Source organism: Pygocentrus nattereri, chromosome 8 (genome assembly GCF_015220715.1).
Source record: "Pygocentrus nattereri isolate fPygNat1 chromosome 8, fPygNat1.pri, whole genome shotgun sequence".
Lineage (NCBI taxonomy): Eukaryota > Metazoa > Chordata > Actinopteri > Characiformes > Serrasalmidae > Pygocentrus > Pygocentrus nattereri.
In genome coordinates, this window is record NC_051218.1 from 26,588,382 (window position 1) to 26,604,195 (window position 15,814).

General features: G+C 36.3%; 1 protein-coding gene across 6 annotated transcripts; it reads right to left on the minus strand.

Annotated features, from left to right (window-relative positions):
* Nucleotides 1-1,389: 1,389 nt before the first annotated feature.
* msnb (moesin b) lies at nucleotides 1,390-15,694 on the minus strand. 6 transcript variants are annotated; one of them, XM_037540574.1, is made up of 13 exons: nucleotides 15,628-15,694; nucleotides 13,866-13,949; nucleotides 13,613-13,708; nucleotides 10,711-10,985; nucleotides 10,050-10,133; nucleotides 9,250-9,396; nucleotides 9,061-9,157; nucleotides 8,630-8,793; nucleotides 6,918-7,048; nucleotides 6,647-6,810; nucleotides 6,423-6,515; nucleotides 2,916-3,146; nucleotides 1,390-2,061 (listed from the first exon to the last, which is right to left on the minus strand). In XM_037540574.1, the coding sequence occupies exons 2-13, from the start codon at nucleotides 13,926-13,928 to the stop codon at nucleotides 1,897-1,899; spliced, it is 1,710 nt and encodes a 569-aa protein (XP_037396471.1). In that variant the 5' UTR covers nucleotides 13,929-13,949; nucleotides 15,628-15,694; the 3' UTR covers nucleotides 1,390-1,896. The 6 variants fall into 6 exon arrangements, with proteins under 6 accessions (XP_037396471.1, XP_017568856.1, XP_017568854.1 ...); XM_017713367.2 differs by having other exon boundaries at nucleotides 10,711-10,862; nucleotides 15,624-15,691; XM_017713365.2 differs by having other exon boundaries at nucleotides 6,647-6,807; nucleotides 15,624-15,691.
* Between the last annotated feature and the right edge of the window lie 120 nt (nucleotides 15,695-15,814).

A 15,814-nucleotide genomic window follows, 5' to 3' on the forward strand; every position in this document is an offset into this window, starting at 1 on the left:
GGTGATGTAAGCCTTGGATACAGCTGCTTGGCCATGGATACCCATTCCATGAAGCTCTCTGCACACTGTTCTTGAGCTAATCTGAAGGAAAGTGTGGAGGTCTGTAGTGATTGACTCTGCAGAATGTTGGCGACCTCTACGCACTATGCGCCTCAGCATCCGCTGACCCCGCTCTGTCATTTTACGTGGCCTACCACTTCGTGGCTGAGTTGCTGTTATAATACCACCGACAGTTGGCTGTGGAATATTTAGTAGTGAGGAAATTTCATGACTGGACTTGTACAGGTGGCATCCTATCACAGTACCATGCTGGAATTCACTGAGTTCCTGAGAGCGACCCATTCTTTCACTAATGTTTGTAGAAGCAGTCTGCAGGTCTAGGTGCTTGGTTTTATATGCCTGTGGCCAAGGAAGTGATCTTCAATAATGCACACTCACATGGGAAATGTACTTTGCACACAGTCCATCACAGGAAGTTTGCTACTTAGCTGTAGCAGAAACTGTTATGTAAGTAGTTAAGATGTCTGTTCCAGTTGCAACATAGTTTAATCACATATGTGTCAAAGCTTGAGAATACATTTAAAACAGCAGTGCGACATACATGTGATACCATTTGGTGACTTCAGAAACAGATACCAGTGCACACAGAGCTTAACATTTTATTTGATTGTTTTTATTATGATTTGAACAATTTTATATGATCATGTTCATTCTGTAATTGTACTACATTGCATGAAGGCCTACATTTGATTCTTCAATTTCAGTGCCTTTTAATAGGCCCCAAATACACATCTTTTACATTTTGTAGTATGTATTTACTCCTCTTAAAGAAATTGTTTAACAATCTAATTTACACAATTTCCCCCTTGCTGTAGATGTAACCGGTCAGCTAAAAATATTTGACATCCAAATGTTGCTTCTTTAGTTTAGAGCTGGAGCTGAGAGGCTGACATTGCTAAGAAACAGCAGAAGTCAATAATCACCTAAATAATTTCCCTAAATACATCCTCAAAACTTCTCTCAACCTGTCCAGATCGCATCCAGGTCTTCATTACCGTTGTGTAGACTTTACAATGTGTTTTTGAGCACAGTATGACTTTCTGTGGACTATAAAAATGATCAAAACTGCAACCCTTCGGGCAGTCATTTCATGTAACAGAGTTGGTATTCACAAAGCAGTCGTAAATTAGAGGACTGATCTTAGAAAATATTCCTCTGTATTTATGATGGTCATTGTCAGAAAAACAGATTCTAGATCAGTACTCCTACTCTTGCTGTGGTTTGCAAATATAGACCCTGATGTCTAAAAAGACTACCAGCTGTGTTCAACTACACAATGTGGTTTTGTTATTTTTTTATAGTTCACAGTCATACTATGCTTAAAAGCACAAGACTTTGAAACTTTAATGAAGATACGGTTTGAGCATTTGAGGATTTGGGTGATTATTGACTTCTGATGTTACCAACATTAAATTTGCAGCTCCAGCTCTATACTGAACAAGCAAAATTTGGACTCCAAACATGTTTTAGCTGGTCAACTACATCAAGAGTAAGAGAAAAATCTTATAAATTAGATTTTTCACAGAACCATTCCTTGATTTCCTGGATTTGGAGTGTGTCAATTTTTTTCAACACTAATAAAATAGTAATTTAGAGAAAGGTTTCATGGTTTCTATGTCAGGAAGCCATCGCTCCTACTTCTAATTTTTTACATAATTATTATATTTTATGTATATTATGACATCATAACCTCATTGCAGTGAGTCACATAATCAGAGCACTCTGTAATATAGTTGGAGAAACATTTTAATCTAATCTCTCCAGCATTTATAATGATTATCTAAACATAGAGACTGACTAAATGACTGGACTACACTTTTATCACAAGGGAAAAAATCACATGGATTCAAACTCATCAATGCGTTGCTTTGTGTTTCCTTGTCGGATTTGACGCAAGGTCTTGTATTTGTCCCTGCCTAACCGTACATTCTCTGCGTGAATCAAGTCGTTCTCTGTCTTCTTGCTGTCATCACGAGCATCAGCCAACTCTGAACTTAGAGCCTGCGAAAACACAAAGAAGATTCAACCCTAATATGTGTTGTTAGTTCAAATGTCTTGTCATTGTCATGATCCCAAAAAGGAATATTTAAGTCATATATATGAAACAGTGCCATTAAAAACTCTACAACTGCAATTAAGTTTTCTTAAGATTAGGTTTGCAAGTAAGCATTAATTTGTCACTTTTCTCTAAAGATGATTCACTTTTTCAGCATTCTGTAATACTAAATCTAGATGATCTGTTAAATTTCTAACAGGCATTCCTGGTAATACTGACAGAATGCACTGCTATAATCCTTTTTTGTTGCAGTCAAGCATTTTGAAAACTTTATTATTTACTTTATGACTCACTGTAGACTGTTTTTATAGGCCACAGTAAGTCATACTGTGCTCTAGTTTTTAACTCATTCATTTTATGTGCTTTGATTAATTAGAGTTATATAAGAGTATCTAGTAAACAACATCAGTGTAGCACAGAGCTTGGGTCAAAGGTACTTTTGTTTATTGGATTTCATCCATCAGATGAATATAAACATCAGTTCCATTCAATTATCCCTGCTTTTCTTTATATCCTCCCATATTCTATGCATGTGAGATCATTTAAAACTGCCTGGGCTGGCTGCTTTAATGACATTACACTGGGAAGTACACCCCCACTGGCCAGCTGAGGATCTGTGTGTATGTGTTGTGGGTTGTTTTGTTTATAGTTTATTGTGCATTTTGTTATTTCTGAAAAGAGTCCTAAGGTTTGAGAGAGGTGCTATATAAATTCAAGTCATATAACATCTACATTGGTCTTTCTTTGTTAATCTAACTTGCTATTTTGGGTGCAAACTTTCACTTTTCTCCATACTCACCAGAAGACGTTTCTGTAGCCGTTCATTCTTCTCTGTCTCTGTCATACGCTGCTCTTCACTGCGATCCTGATATGTTCCAGCAGATGTGAGCTCGGCACTGGCCTCAGCGCTGCTCTCATCATTCTCATCATGGTCATTCTCTGGATGGGATGTTGCTTGGATGTGGACCCCCACTATCTTGCTCTTCAACACTTCTTTTGTCTTCTCCAGATCCACCTCGACCATGACAGCCTGTCAAGACAGTCAAATAGGAGTAATAAATTGATGCTTCTAGCAGGGGTGGGCAATGTCATGGAATCTGAATTATGACATCATTTCATATTATATTTTTCTGTTTGCTGTTTTAATTCAACATTTCATACTACATAGCTCTACATCCAATTAGGACAAGCCAATTTGGTTCTCTTATAATAATAATAATAATAATAATAATTTTATTTATATAGCACTTTTCATGCTGATGGCAGCTCAAAGTGCTTTACAGACAGGTGATAAAATATAGTTATAGAAGAGATCATTAGTATTTAATTAGAATCATAAGAAAATGAAGAAGATTAAATTACAAGACATAAGATAAACCACGAGACATTCAGTTTTAGTTAAATGCTAGTTTAAAGAGTACGTTTTTAGGTGTTTCTTAAAAGTGAGCACTGAGCTTGACTGTCTAATAAAAGGTGGAATTGAATTCCACAGTTTAGATACATAATAACTGAAATAGGCCTCTCCATGTTTTCTGTATTTTACAGAGGGTATCTGCAGAAGGCCACTATCTGCAGATCTTAGATTATGTGCCAGAACATAAACAGACAGACACTCTGTGATCTAATCAGGTGCTAGGTTGTTTTTAGCTTTAAAGACTAGGAGCAGAACCTTGAAATCTATCCTGAATCATACAGGCAACCAGTGCAGTGATGTGATCTCTCTTTTTTGTTTTTGTTAGGATGTACACTGCTGCATTTTGTACAAGTTGTACAGGGATGTGTAGTTTTCTTAGTAAGTCCAGTAAGAAGAGCATTACAGTAGTCAAGTCTGCTTGTAACAAATGCATGAACAAGTTTCTCTGCATCATTCTGAGATAGAACAGGCCAGAACTTTAGTGATATTTCTTAAGTGATAAAAAAGCTACTTTAGTGATTGTGTTTACATGTGGATTAAAACAGAGCTTAGAGTCTAAGATCACACCCAGGTTTCATACTTCAGGTTTGGTATATGAAGCTAAAGAACCAAGTTTCTCAAAAATCATTTTTCTCTGAGTTTCTGAACCAACAATCAGTAATTCAGTTTTTTCATGATTTAATTGTAGAAAATTTTGCGACATCCACTGAGAAATATCTGACACACAGCTGGTTAGTCTGTCTATAGAGTCTTGATCTTCAGAATGAATAGAGATGTATAGCTGGGTGTCGTCAGCATAGCTATGAAAATTTATACTATGCTTCCTAATGACATCAACTAGAGGTAAGCATGTATTAAGAGGAAAGCAAAGACCCTAAGACTGAACCTTAGGGGACTCCATAAGAAATGGCAAATTGCTTTGATGAATGATTTCCAAGTGAAACCTTGAACTGTCTATTACTTAAATATGATTTAAACCATTCTAAAACTGTGCCAGAGAGGCCGACCCAGCATTCAAGACGCTGGAGTAAAATCTTGTGGTCAAAGGCTGCACTAAGATCTAATAAAACCAAAATAGAAGGATTTCTATGTGCATCTGCGCTGAGCCTGAGGTCATTCATAATGTGAATCAATGCTGTCTCTGTACTATGGTTGGAACTTCTCATATAAATTGTTTGATATTAGATACATATTTAGTTGTTTGAAAACAACTTTTTCTAAGACTTTACTTAGAAAAGGTAGGTTTGAAATTGGTCTAAAATTATTTAGTATGGAAGGATCCATGCTACTCTTTTTTAGCAGAGGCTTCACCAGGGCAGTTTTAAAAGCATCTGGAAAAACACCTGTTGACAGAGAACAATTTACAATAGTGAAAACATCATTGTGCACACAATCAAAAACTAATATGATATAGGAACAGGGTCAAGATCACATGAGGATGAACTTAGTTTGTTTTAAATAGTTGTGACCTCCTCAAAGTTGATAACAGAAAAAGATGTCATTACTGATGTAGCTGGCTTATCAGGGACATTATAGGAGTTTGTTTGAGTCTGTTGAGCTACACCCTGTCATATCAGGTCTATTTTAAATGCATTAGCAGACAAGTTAGGGTTAATTAGTTTGTCTATGGTGGAAAAAAAGGATTTTGGTATTATCTTTGTGTCTATTGATTACACTGGAGATACATGACTGTCTGGATATGTTCATAGCATTATTATAGACTGAGGTCTGCATTTAGAGAATATCATAGTATACCTGCAGTTTAGTTTTCCTCCATAAGCGCTCTGATTTATGACAATTTCTCTTAAGCTGGCATATTTATGCATTCATCCATGGATTTTTAAGAGTGTGCAAGCTTTTCTTCCTTTTTTTGGGGAGAGAAGGCCAAGGCTTTCCCGTAATCTAGCACTTAGATAGGAGACTAGATCATTACAAGATGGAGTCATATCTGTATTCGCTGAACTATTATAAACAGTTTTAAACTTCCCAACTGTTTCTGAGTCAATATAGCATTTTTCAAAGTAACTTTCAGGTAGTTTCTTCTACTTTTAAATTGATTGAAAGAAAATACAGAAGTGATCTAATATGAAAACATCTGAGATTTGAGACACCTTTGTGTTTAAACCTTTAGTGACCTAGCTTGTGGGTAGAGCTGCCCAAGCGCTGCTTCAAATCAAATGACTCTAGAAGTCTAATGAATTCTAATGAATTACTATCTGAAGGACTATCTATATGTAATTTAAAGTCCCCAGACAGAAGGATCTTGTCATAGTTTGTGGACGCTACTGATAAAATTCCAAAATTTCTGACATAAATTTACTATTTTGCTTTGGAGGTCTGTTTACAATTATTAACACTGGCGTATCATTGAAAAGGTTGATTGTAACATACTCAAAAGACATGCATTTACCAATAGAAGTACTTTTGCAGATAAAGTCACTATATATAATTGCAGGCCACTCCTCCTCCTTGTCTGCCCTGTCTTACTGTATGCATAAATCTGTACTTTTCAGGAGCAGCTTACATTGAGTAGAGCAAGGTTTAACTTTCTGCTAGTTACACTATGTGTTTGGGGGGGACTGGTCTTGGAATCTTGATATCATTCAACCTAGATTCAACCTTGCGATCTCTCAAGAACAAGGCCAAACCAAAGCCAAACAGCTACACCACTTGGGAACCTCTTCTAAAACTCTTTTTAATGAAACATATAGTTGGTCAGTGTTGTGAAACTACTGCCATTCCCTACAACATATGCAAAGCTTATCTTGATAGAACTTTTGAAGCTTCATGAAAATATCTCCTTCTTCTAGCATGCTTGAATATGGTTGGCAGTTATGAAAATGAGAAAAAAAAAGGTTTTGTCCCTAGAGATGGCAAAAATGTTACTCTCACCCTTTTCTGCCACTTTCTAGCATCCTCTTCCTTCTTTCTCTTGGCATCTTCTAACAGAGAGATCTTGGATGTTAGCGTAGCTAACTCTGTGGCCTTTGGAGAGTAAAATAAAATGTCAGATAAAATCTCTGACATATATTGATATCTAGTACTTGCAGTCTGTCTGTTATCTACTACTACTTTTTGACACCATGTCAGCCGTGGTAGTTGGTGATGTTTCATACCAGATTCTCTTGGTTTTTCATTTGGCTCTCAGACTGTTGGAGCAGCGTGGCCTTAGCCTCCTCTGCCATCATGCGGTCCTTTTCCAGCCTCTCTGCCTCCTCTTGGGCAAACTTCCTCTCCTTCTCCAGCTCCAAAGCCCGCTTGGTCTGCTCTTCAAGTTCTGCTTTAGCAAACACAGTACAACTAGATTTACATTACAAATGCTATTTTCATTTCAAACAGTTGCAAAGTAATTTGGGGTCTAAGCGTTTTGCTGTTCTAAATTCTTACCCTCTTGAGCCTTTTTGGTCTGCTCCTCAATTTGTCTTAGTCTCTCCATGAGCTCCATGGTCTCCTTGGCAATCTTTTCGGTCTCCCTCTCAGCATTTTCTCGCTTCTTTTTCTCATTTTCCAGCAGTGCTCTGAACCAAAACAACAGGATTAACAGCTTTCAAGAAGATTATGCCACTGATTCAGAAAAGAGAGGGTGGAAGCAGGAATTGATTCTTTTTTCTCAACCCTTTAACCTTCACACACCTCAGACTTCCAAAAAACATGATATCTGATGTTTCACCTTATGAACTTGATTGTTTTCTTTTGGAAATATATGCCTATTCCAAATATGATGCCTTTAATTAATTCCAAGAAACTTAGGACAGGGCCAGGCTTACCATTGTGTTACATCACCATTACATTTAATGGCACCTAATAAATGCTTGGGGGCAAAAGACACTATTTGATTCAGTTTTGAAAGCTGAAATTTTTGCCATTCTTCAGTTATACAAATCATGCAACCATCCAAGGATATCATTATCATATTAAGCACTTCATAACACACCACAATGCTGCTGTCGAAACAAAAACTTGTATCAGGAGAAAGAAATAACATACGTTACGTTTAATGTAAGTCAATGGAACAAGACTTTTTTCTGGTGATTTTGGTCCATTTCTTTTGGCCCATTCATAACAAAGTTTACACAATATGTAAAAGCTAACAGGCTTTTTCAAATGATATCAAAACCTGTAAAATGGTTTTGTTCCGACAGCAGCAGAATGTTTTCAATATTCCTATTGTTGTAGTACTAGCCCTCTTTCTCCTAGTGACCCATACCTTCCCGCATACCATGACAGACCCTGGCTTTTGAAATTTCAACTGGTAACAGTCTGGATGGTCCTTTTCATCTTTGGTCCAGAGAATTAAATATACATTATTTCCATAGACAATCTGAAGGGTGGAGTCGATTCTGGAGTTTCCGGATGTTGCTGACATATAGCTTTCACCATGCATAATACAGACTTAACTTGCATTTGTGGATGCAGTGACAAACAATGCTTATTGATAGTGGTTTGTCAAAGTATTCCTGTGCCCTGTGGTAATATGCATGGCAGAAGCACTCTGGTTTTTAATGCAGTGTTGTCTGAGGTGTCGAAGGTCTTGGGCATTCAGTTGTTTTTTGTGGCCTTCCTTTTTATGCATTCTTAAACATTTGATGTTATTATTCACCAAAGATCCTTGCAATTTTTCATTGAGGAAAATTGTTCTTAAACAGTTGGACTATTTCCAGGTGCTTTTTTGGCAACACTTTAGCAAGCCTTGACCCATCCTTACTTATAAAGGACAAGGCCCTTCCTGGATGCTTCTTTTATACCCAAGCATTATTACATTACTTCTTTTAAAATGTTTTCGGTTATTGTTTAAAAGAACAACAATGTTCTTTTTAAATGTTTTCTGAACACTTCCTAATCTTAAATTGCCCCTGTCTTAACTTTTGGAATGCACTGCAGGTCAAACTGGGCTTACAAAATCACTGCTTACAGTTTTTAGTTACATTTTACCTACTGTTGCATCTTTTTTGGAATTGGGTTTGAATGAAAGGCCTAATGGGCCAAGGTCAGTAAAGGGTTAAACACCACCTGACATGATCATGAAGATCTCAGAAGAGTGAAATATTTCCATCACACTGTGGAAGTGAATCATATAGCTGTTCAGTTATTCCTGTCACCTCTCTTGTTGCCTCTTGGTCTTCTCCTCTTTGGCTTGGGCTTTCATCTGCTGCACCTCAATGGTGTCGGGTTTACGGCGGCGCATGTACAGGTCATGGTTTCCCATGCACAGAGCCAGGATGCGCTTGTTAATGCGCAGACGGGGTGCATAGAAGACAAAGTCCTGTGGGGAGCAGCGATATCTACCACTTTTATGTGTTCTTCTCAATAAGGTTATTTTATATATTACAGTACATTATACCAAAAACACATAAAAAGTCTGTTTCAGGTAACCTAAGACCCTAATTCATTTAGTTAGAATGATCTGATTTTCCTTTGATAATCTGAATTGACACCTTTCAGTACAAGTCCTACAAGATTATAAGTCTAAGTCCTTAAGTCTGAGTCAGTTATATATAATCACTTGCTGAGGTATAAGTTATTTACGTACTGGTGATTTTTTGTCAATTGGTTTAATGACAAATTTCTTATCATTGAATGAAATGTTACGAATTTCACTCCATGGGAATCCAATCTTGGGTGTTAACCTGTTAAAAAAAAATAAGCATATTTGGGCACAATATCAGTAAGACCAGAAAAAAATCAGGATGCAGAAGCTATGCTGCAAATGTGGCCATACTTATCTGAACGTTCATATATATTGAGTCCCAAAGCATCGACTCCCAGCCACAACTCTGATCCTTTTTTGTTCTTGATGCTGAAATAATTCACGCCATACATATCCAGATCCTGAGCAATCTTCAGATATTCGACCATAGCTTCCTCTCTGAATAATTTAACAGATTCAGGAAGGTTTCAGTGCTAGAGGACCAGAGTATTACACAGTAAAATGTATCATGTAAGTCATAAATGGTAGGATGAATTCAGATTTGCTTTGGGCTCAAAAAAGACTTATGCTTTCACCAACAAAGCAATTGGCTGTTTTTTTATTTATTGAAAGATGGGACTTTCTGTATAACATCTGTGATGCTTGAGCATTATGAGATATCCCATTCATTTTTAACCAGTGGACTGTCTTATAATGCCTCTGCCAGTTTAACATATTGGAAAAATAAAACATAAATTTACAATGTGCCATAACTTTTGCATAGGCCACATCAAAACATCAACCTGTCGATATAGAGTGTTAATTGGATGTAAATGTAATCCATTGCTTAACTTACTGTGAAACGACATTTGAATTATAGAGAAAAACAAAGCAATAATTTAACTTTTAAGTGTAAAACACTGAGCCGAGTTAGGCATAATAGGGCTGAAAATAGACTAAACAATGTATAGATCTCTAACTGGAATCGAGTTCCTTGCAATAAAGTATTCAACTCAGTAGACACAAGGTGCGATTTAGAGCCATGTAGGGCTACAACAAATCAGAAGGGCTCAGTTCTGCAGTGTGTTGTTTAAGTATTTATCTTACAGTACCTGGGAAGTCCCTTGTGTTTTTCATGCCACACCCGAATCTTCTCCTCCCATTGCTCTTTAGTCAGCTTATGCTGCTCCAAGACTCTGACCAAAGACATTAAACCATTTATTTTATATACAGTAATGTGCGAAAGTATTAGGCACCAAAGGCACATTCAAAATCTATTTATTTGTGTAGTATGTGTTTATATATATATATACACACTAACATCCATAAAGTCACCATTTATATATATATATATATATATATATATATAAATGGTGACTTTATGGATGTTAGTGTGTTTGTTTAACCATTTTTGAGGAAGCCCATTATTATATGTAGTTTAAAAAGCAACTCCTGGTTTGACCAATCAGTGCTTCGTTAAATTGTGCTCATGATGTAATTGATGATATTAACAAGTCTCTGTGGTGGCTGTAAAGGTGTCAAGGAAAAATATGGACCCAATAAATTCTTGTTACTTTTTATTGTTTTTATGTTTATTTGAATTATGAATATGACTTTATTCTAATATATATTGTGATAAACTCACTGCTGAGGTAAATTGTTTAAAAATTTGCTTAGATGCCTAAAATTTTCGCATTGTTAAATTGGCACTATACAAAACATTTCAGAACAGATTTCAGTAAAGCTAAGAGAGTCGAAAGATATAGCTAACACCTCTGGGGCAGCAGTTTGTCATGGCAAAGATATCCAGGCACATGGTAGTCCCTGTTGTAGTCCCCATGTTTGGTCTGCACAGCGTAGGAGGCCAACAGCACAGCAGTCTCTGGCGGGCAGTAAATGTCATCATTCAGGATTCCCTCCTTGACCTGCAAGAAGAAGAGTCTCTGGGTGGCTTCCTGGATCAGCTCCTCAACCACATCTTCTGGATAGAACTTCGCTCGAAATTTGATCAGCAGTGGGTTCTCCTTCCTCACATCTTGTGCAGTCACCTGATGTAATATATAAACTTGAAACTGCATATGTAGCCATACAAATACACTACAATGCCAGTCAATTAATTATTATTAATGTACCTACTCTGTCATGGCAATGTCAGAGACCACAAGGTCCTTTATTTAATTTCCAATCAAATTGGATGCATTTTGGGCCTCTCACAGTCCAAGTAATCCCAAACACATTCAGTGATGTTAAGGTCTAGGCTCTGGATTGGCAGAGTATTGTTCTGAGAACACCAGCAGCTTCTTTGTTTGATAAATAGCCTATGTCTTAATCTTCTCACAAGTGTACCTGGAATTGTTATCTTGCTATGGAATTAATTTCTTTTCAATCAGAGAGTATTTTGTAATGTTTTAAAAAATGTTTACCTCACTATATCAGCATTCATGATGCAATCAAAAACAAATCAACAAGTCCAGTTGTTGTTATGCATCCCCAAACTTATTCACGCTCATCCACCACTAAGCTTGTCTGATGTTTATAAGCATGGTTCAAAAAGTCTTTCATTGCTTCGGTAGCAAACATACTGACATCTGTTACTTCCAAAGATATCAATTTTAGGCTCTGTCCATAACCTAAACCATATCCAAAACCTACAACTCTACATCTCAGATATCCAGTCTGGGATCATTTCCCTATCCTCAGTATCAGCTTCTTCAAGCTACACACCTTTCTGACCTATTGGGTTGAGCTGTCTTTTCACAGTGAAAGCGCATACATAAACATATTGTTTTCTATTTTCTCCTCTCTCTCTAAAAAGGAAAGCTTTAAGTAATGTTTATCTGATGGTGACTGTTTTGGTGGGTTGCCAGGTCTTGCATGGTTGTTGGGAGTCCCATTTTCTCCATATCTATTAATAATATTTTGAACTCCAGTTTTGAAAACTCCTATTTTTTTCTTTTAACTATAATGTGAACTAATTCAGCACCCTCTGATATTCCTATCCCAAGGCAGCTAAGGTGTGTTTTGAGTGTGTTTGAGGTACTTGTGTGAATGTTAGTATTTGTTTGAAGGGGAACACAATGTCAGTGACCCTTTGGAACTGTTTTTGTTGGCAAAGTAAGAATGAGAATGGACAAACTGAATAGTGATAGATTTAATATTATGATTAACATTGGAGGCTTTTTTGTAATTATGTGATAAATATATTTATCCTGCTTTTAAAAAAAAGAAGAATTTGTGCATAATGGCCATTTTGACTGGAAATTAAATCAACAAAAGGGTGGTCTCTGACTTTTGCACAGTACTGTGCATGCTAGTTTATCAGGAACACTTAACATATAGGTGCACCTTATGAGTTAACAATTACTTATTGTAGTCTGTCTATTGCTGCACAATTTATCAACTGTACTCTTCTCTCAGTGGAACCACTTTTGGATGGGGTAGAGGGCATCTGATAAATTATGCAATGGGCTATAGGCAGCTATCATACCTACAGAGTGCACCTATTGTAACGTTGGGGAGCGATGATGAGGCGGACGCATGTGCGAAGAGAAGCAAGATTTATTATGGGCAAATCCAAACTCGGGGTCAAAACAGTCCAAGGTCACAGAGACAACACGGAGAAAAGGAGGGACAGACATGGCGCAAAGGAACACAGGAACAACAAACAACAGAGGCCAGAATAACAAATACCAAACAAATCAAACAATTCACTACAAAGACCAAACAGCACAATCCAAACAATACAAAGACCAGCAAACTCGCAGGGGAAAACACATTGCAAATGCAGGGAAACAACAAGGGTTAACAATACACAGGTGGGCAACACAGGTGAAAATAAGGGGCGGAGTCAAGAAACAAGGGGGCAGGACAGGGAAGAATCAAAACAAAGCACATGGACAAGACCAAAACAAAAGCACATGGAGGATTGGGAGGGGCCAATCGTGACACCTATGGTATACTGATGTTACTGATAAAATGTCCAAGGACTGTAGATAGAAGTATAAACGGGCAACTCAGTGTAGTAAAAATGTGTCACATACATTCTGTCAGAGACCACCTTTCATTCATTAAAATGTTTATTATACCTTTATTGATAAGTCAATCAGTACCCTTACTGATAAGTTATTTATTTTTCAGGAGATGTTTCTTAGGAGATTAGAAATAAGGAAGGAGAAAGAAAATCAGTGAACAGAAGGAGTTTCCAAAACTGGAGTTCTGTTTTTTGAGAAGTAGGAGACAATCAGATCTAGACTCTATGGCTCTAAAAGGATGTGTGGTTGTCATATGAGAAAAGACAAAAGAAAGTGAACAAATTAAACAAGTTGCCGCTGTACTGGCAGACCTTAGATTCATTGAATGTTTAGGATTGCTTGGGTCATGAGAAGCAGATGATGTAACCAACTTTTAAGCATGAAAAATATCCCGACAGTTTTCGTTGAAAAACTGAAAGCAAGTCTCCTGAACAGAATGAAGTAATTAAATACCGAAACCTATGATGTTATTTTTAGCTGTTGAGGATTCAGTAAAATATGCTTTTGGCTTTTTTCCTTTACAGTGGTATATTAGTTATGTTTTCCAATTTATTCCATTTTTTGAAAGTTATGTCCACAAAGTGACTCAGTAGTAGTGTTTTCTGCTGTGCATGTGAGTATTAAATGGCATTAGCAGGACTGACCCGCTTGTTGAGTTTCAGCCATGTGGAGAAGCCCTTGCTGTCCTGGTACTGCAGTCCAAAGAACCATATCTCCCTCAGTCCAATCGTCTTCACTATCTTCAAAAGAGGAAAGCACAAAGTTTATATGTACCATAATATCAATGAATCATTGACTTTAGGCTTTACATTTTGATCAGAGCTGTGCTGTTTAATGGATTGGCCTGTGACAGATCTCTAAAGTGCTCCATATGTTTTTCCCATTTCAATTACATACTTGGTCAAAAAGCTGTTTGCCAGTTGTGCTGGGCTGGATTGCAAACTCCAGCTCAGCATCCATTGTAGTAACTCGCACATTTATCTGTAGATAAAGAAACAGTTGCATAAAACATTGCGTTGAGCTTACTTACATTCTTCAATTTGTTTGGGCGTGAGCACAAAATTACAGTTATGCAGAAGAGCATAAAAATGCCATGGTTTAATAAACTCTGGAAAATGCTGCATTCTAAAAGAAATTGCTTGTAAATCCAGTTTTAACCTGCTATTCAAACAGTGAGTCAGACATTTCACAGCGATTATCATTAACTGTTTCAACAAACAACTAGAATAATCAGTTTCTAACTACAGATTTGCTGTCTTATCTAAGGTTTGTGCCATTCACCTACACTCAACATTTAAAACGTGAACAACTGAAAGATTCAACTGAAAGAAACTCACCCAAATCTGAAAAGATTACCAAAAAGTTGGCACAAAAAGGGAAGCACTATCTGTTTACTATTTATGTGAATACCCCGACCAAATGTTTTATTGACTTTCAGAGTGAGCAGTTAGAGCCCATCATTTTGAAGTAAAATTGTACAGAAGTCTGCAAATCAGTGTGTTCCCTTTGCCACTACCAAAAAAAAAAAACATATTTTCTGCATTTAAGTAAACCTTTCTGTCCTTTAATGAAGAATATTATAATTTTCTGTGGGTACAACTGTACAAAACTGTGTTTGCTAGTTATGTACTGACTTATGTTCCAATTTAGCTAAAACTGCCATTATCAAAACTCTCACTACTGAAACATTTGGTAACATTTCTGAGGCACTGTTATTTTTTGGTAGTGACAGATTGGAATGTTCAATAATTTTTAAATAAAATAACAATAATTAAGGTATATGGTCTCTTAAAGCAAAATTATTTTAGTCCAAATTCAGTTAAAAGTCCAAAATTTAAATATTACAAACAATTCACTAAAAGGTCATTTTTGATGTGTGATATACATATATCTTTTAATTTCGAGTATTCTGTGTGCTAAAAGTGAATAAAATGATAAATGATGTATTGTAATTATCTTTTTACAGTTTTAAATAAGGTATCTGCCCGGAGATTTGATTTCCACTTTTGTAAAAATATTAATTCTGTATATTAATGTTATTAAAGCTTAATTCTCATTGCTATGTAGTTTTCCCAGTCATTTTAGAGTGTTCTGCATCTGTAAACTTTCTTACATTTTATTTGACTACCCAGTGTTATACTAATTATCTGGAAATTGTGAAATTGTACAAAACTAGCAAGTTTAAACATTGTACAGAACTAACTACAAGTTTAAACATTTATCTGTGACCAAATTTTATATTATTGAAAGTATTGATTCTAAATGTAACAGTCAACAATAATGTAGACATTTTATGATTGGTAAAAACAACACTGAAAGCAGCTTTTTACCAATTGAGACAATCATTCACCATTAAGTGACCTTTTTTGAATCCTGAAGCAGCACATATATAGATTACCAACTATTAGTAATTCATTTATCAATATGCTCATTTGGTTTGAAAAGGTCAAATTAATCAACACTAACAGACAATAAATGAAACAGCATACTGTGAAATATCACATTACCTTTTTAAATACAAATCAGTCTACATAAAAAGTGCATATTAATATAATATAATATATATATTATATTTATATTATATATAATATAAATATGTTGAAAAGTACCCTATCATACAGCACTGTTAGAAGCATGAACTAGAGCAGTACTTACAGACATTTTCTTTTATTTTTGAATAGGTCCAGGTTTTTCTAAACTTGTTCCTGTGCACTAGCCTGCTCCCAAGTCATATGAAAGGACTTGCAATATTTACCAGGATTACCCTTAATTAAACCAGTCCTTTGTGCTGTTAAATGGCCTTTTCATCCCTCTAATCCAATGGCAGCTCTGGAATCTCACTCCGA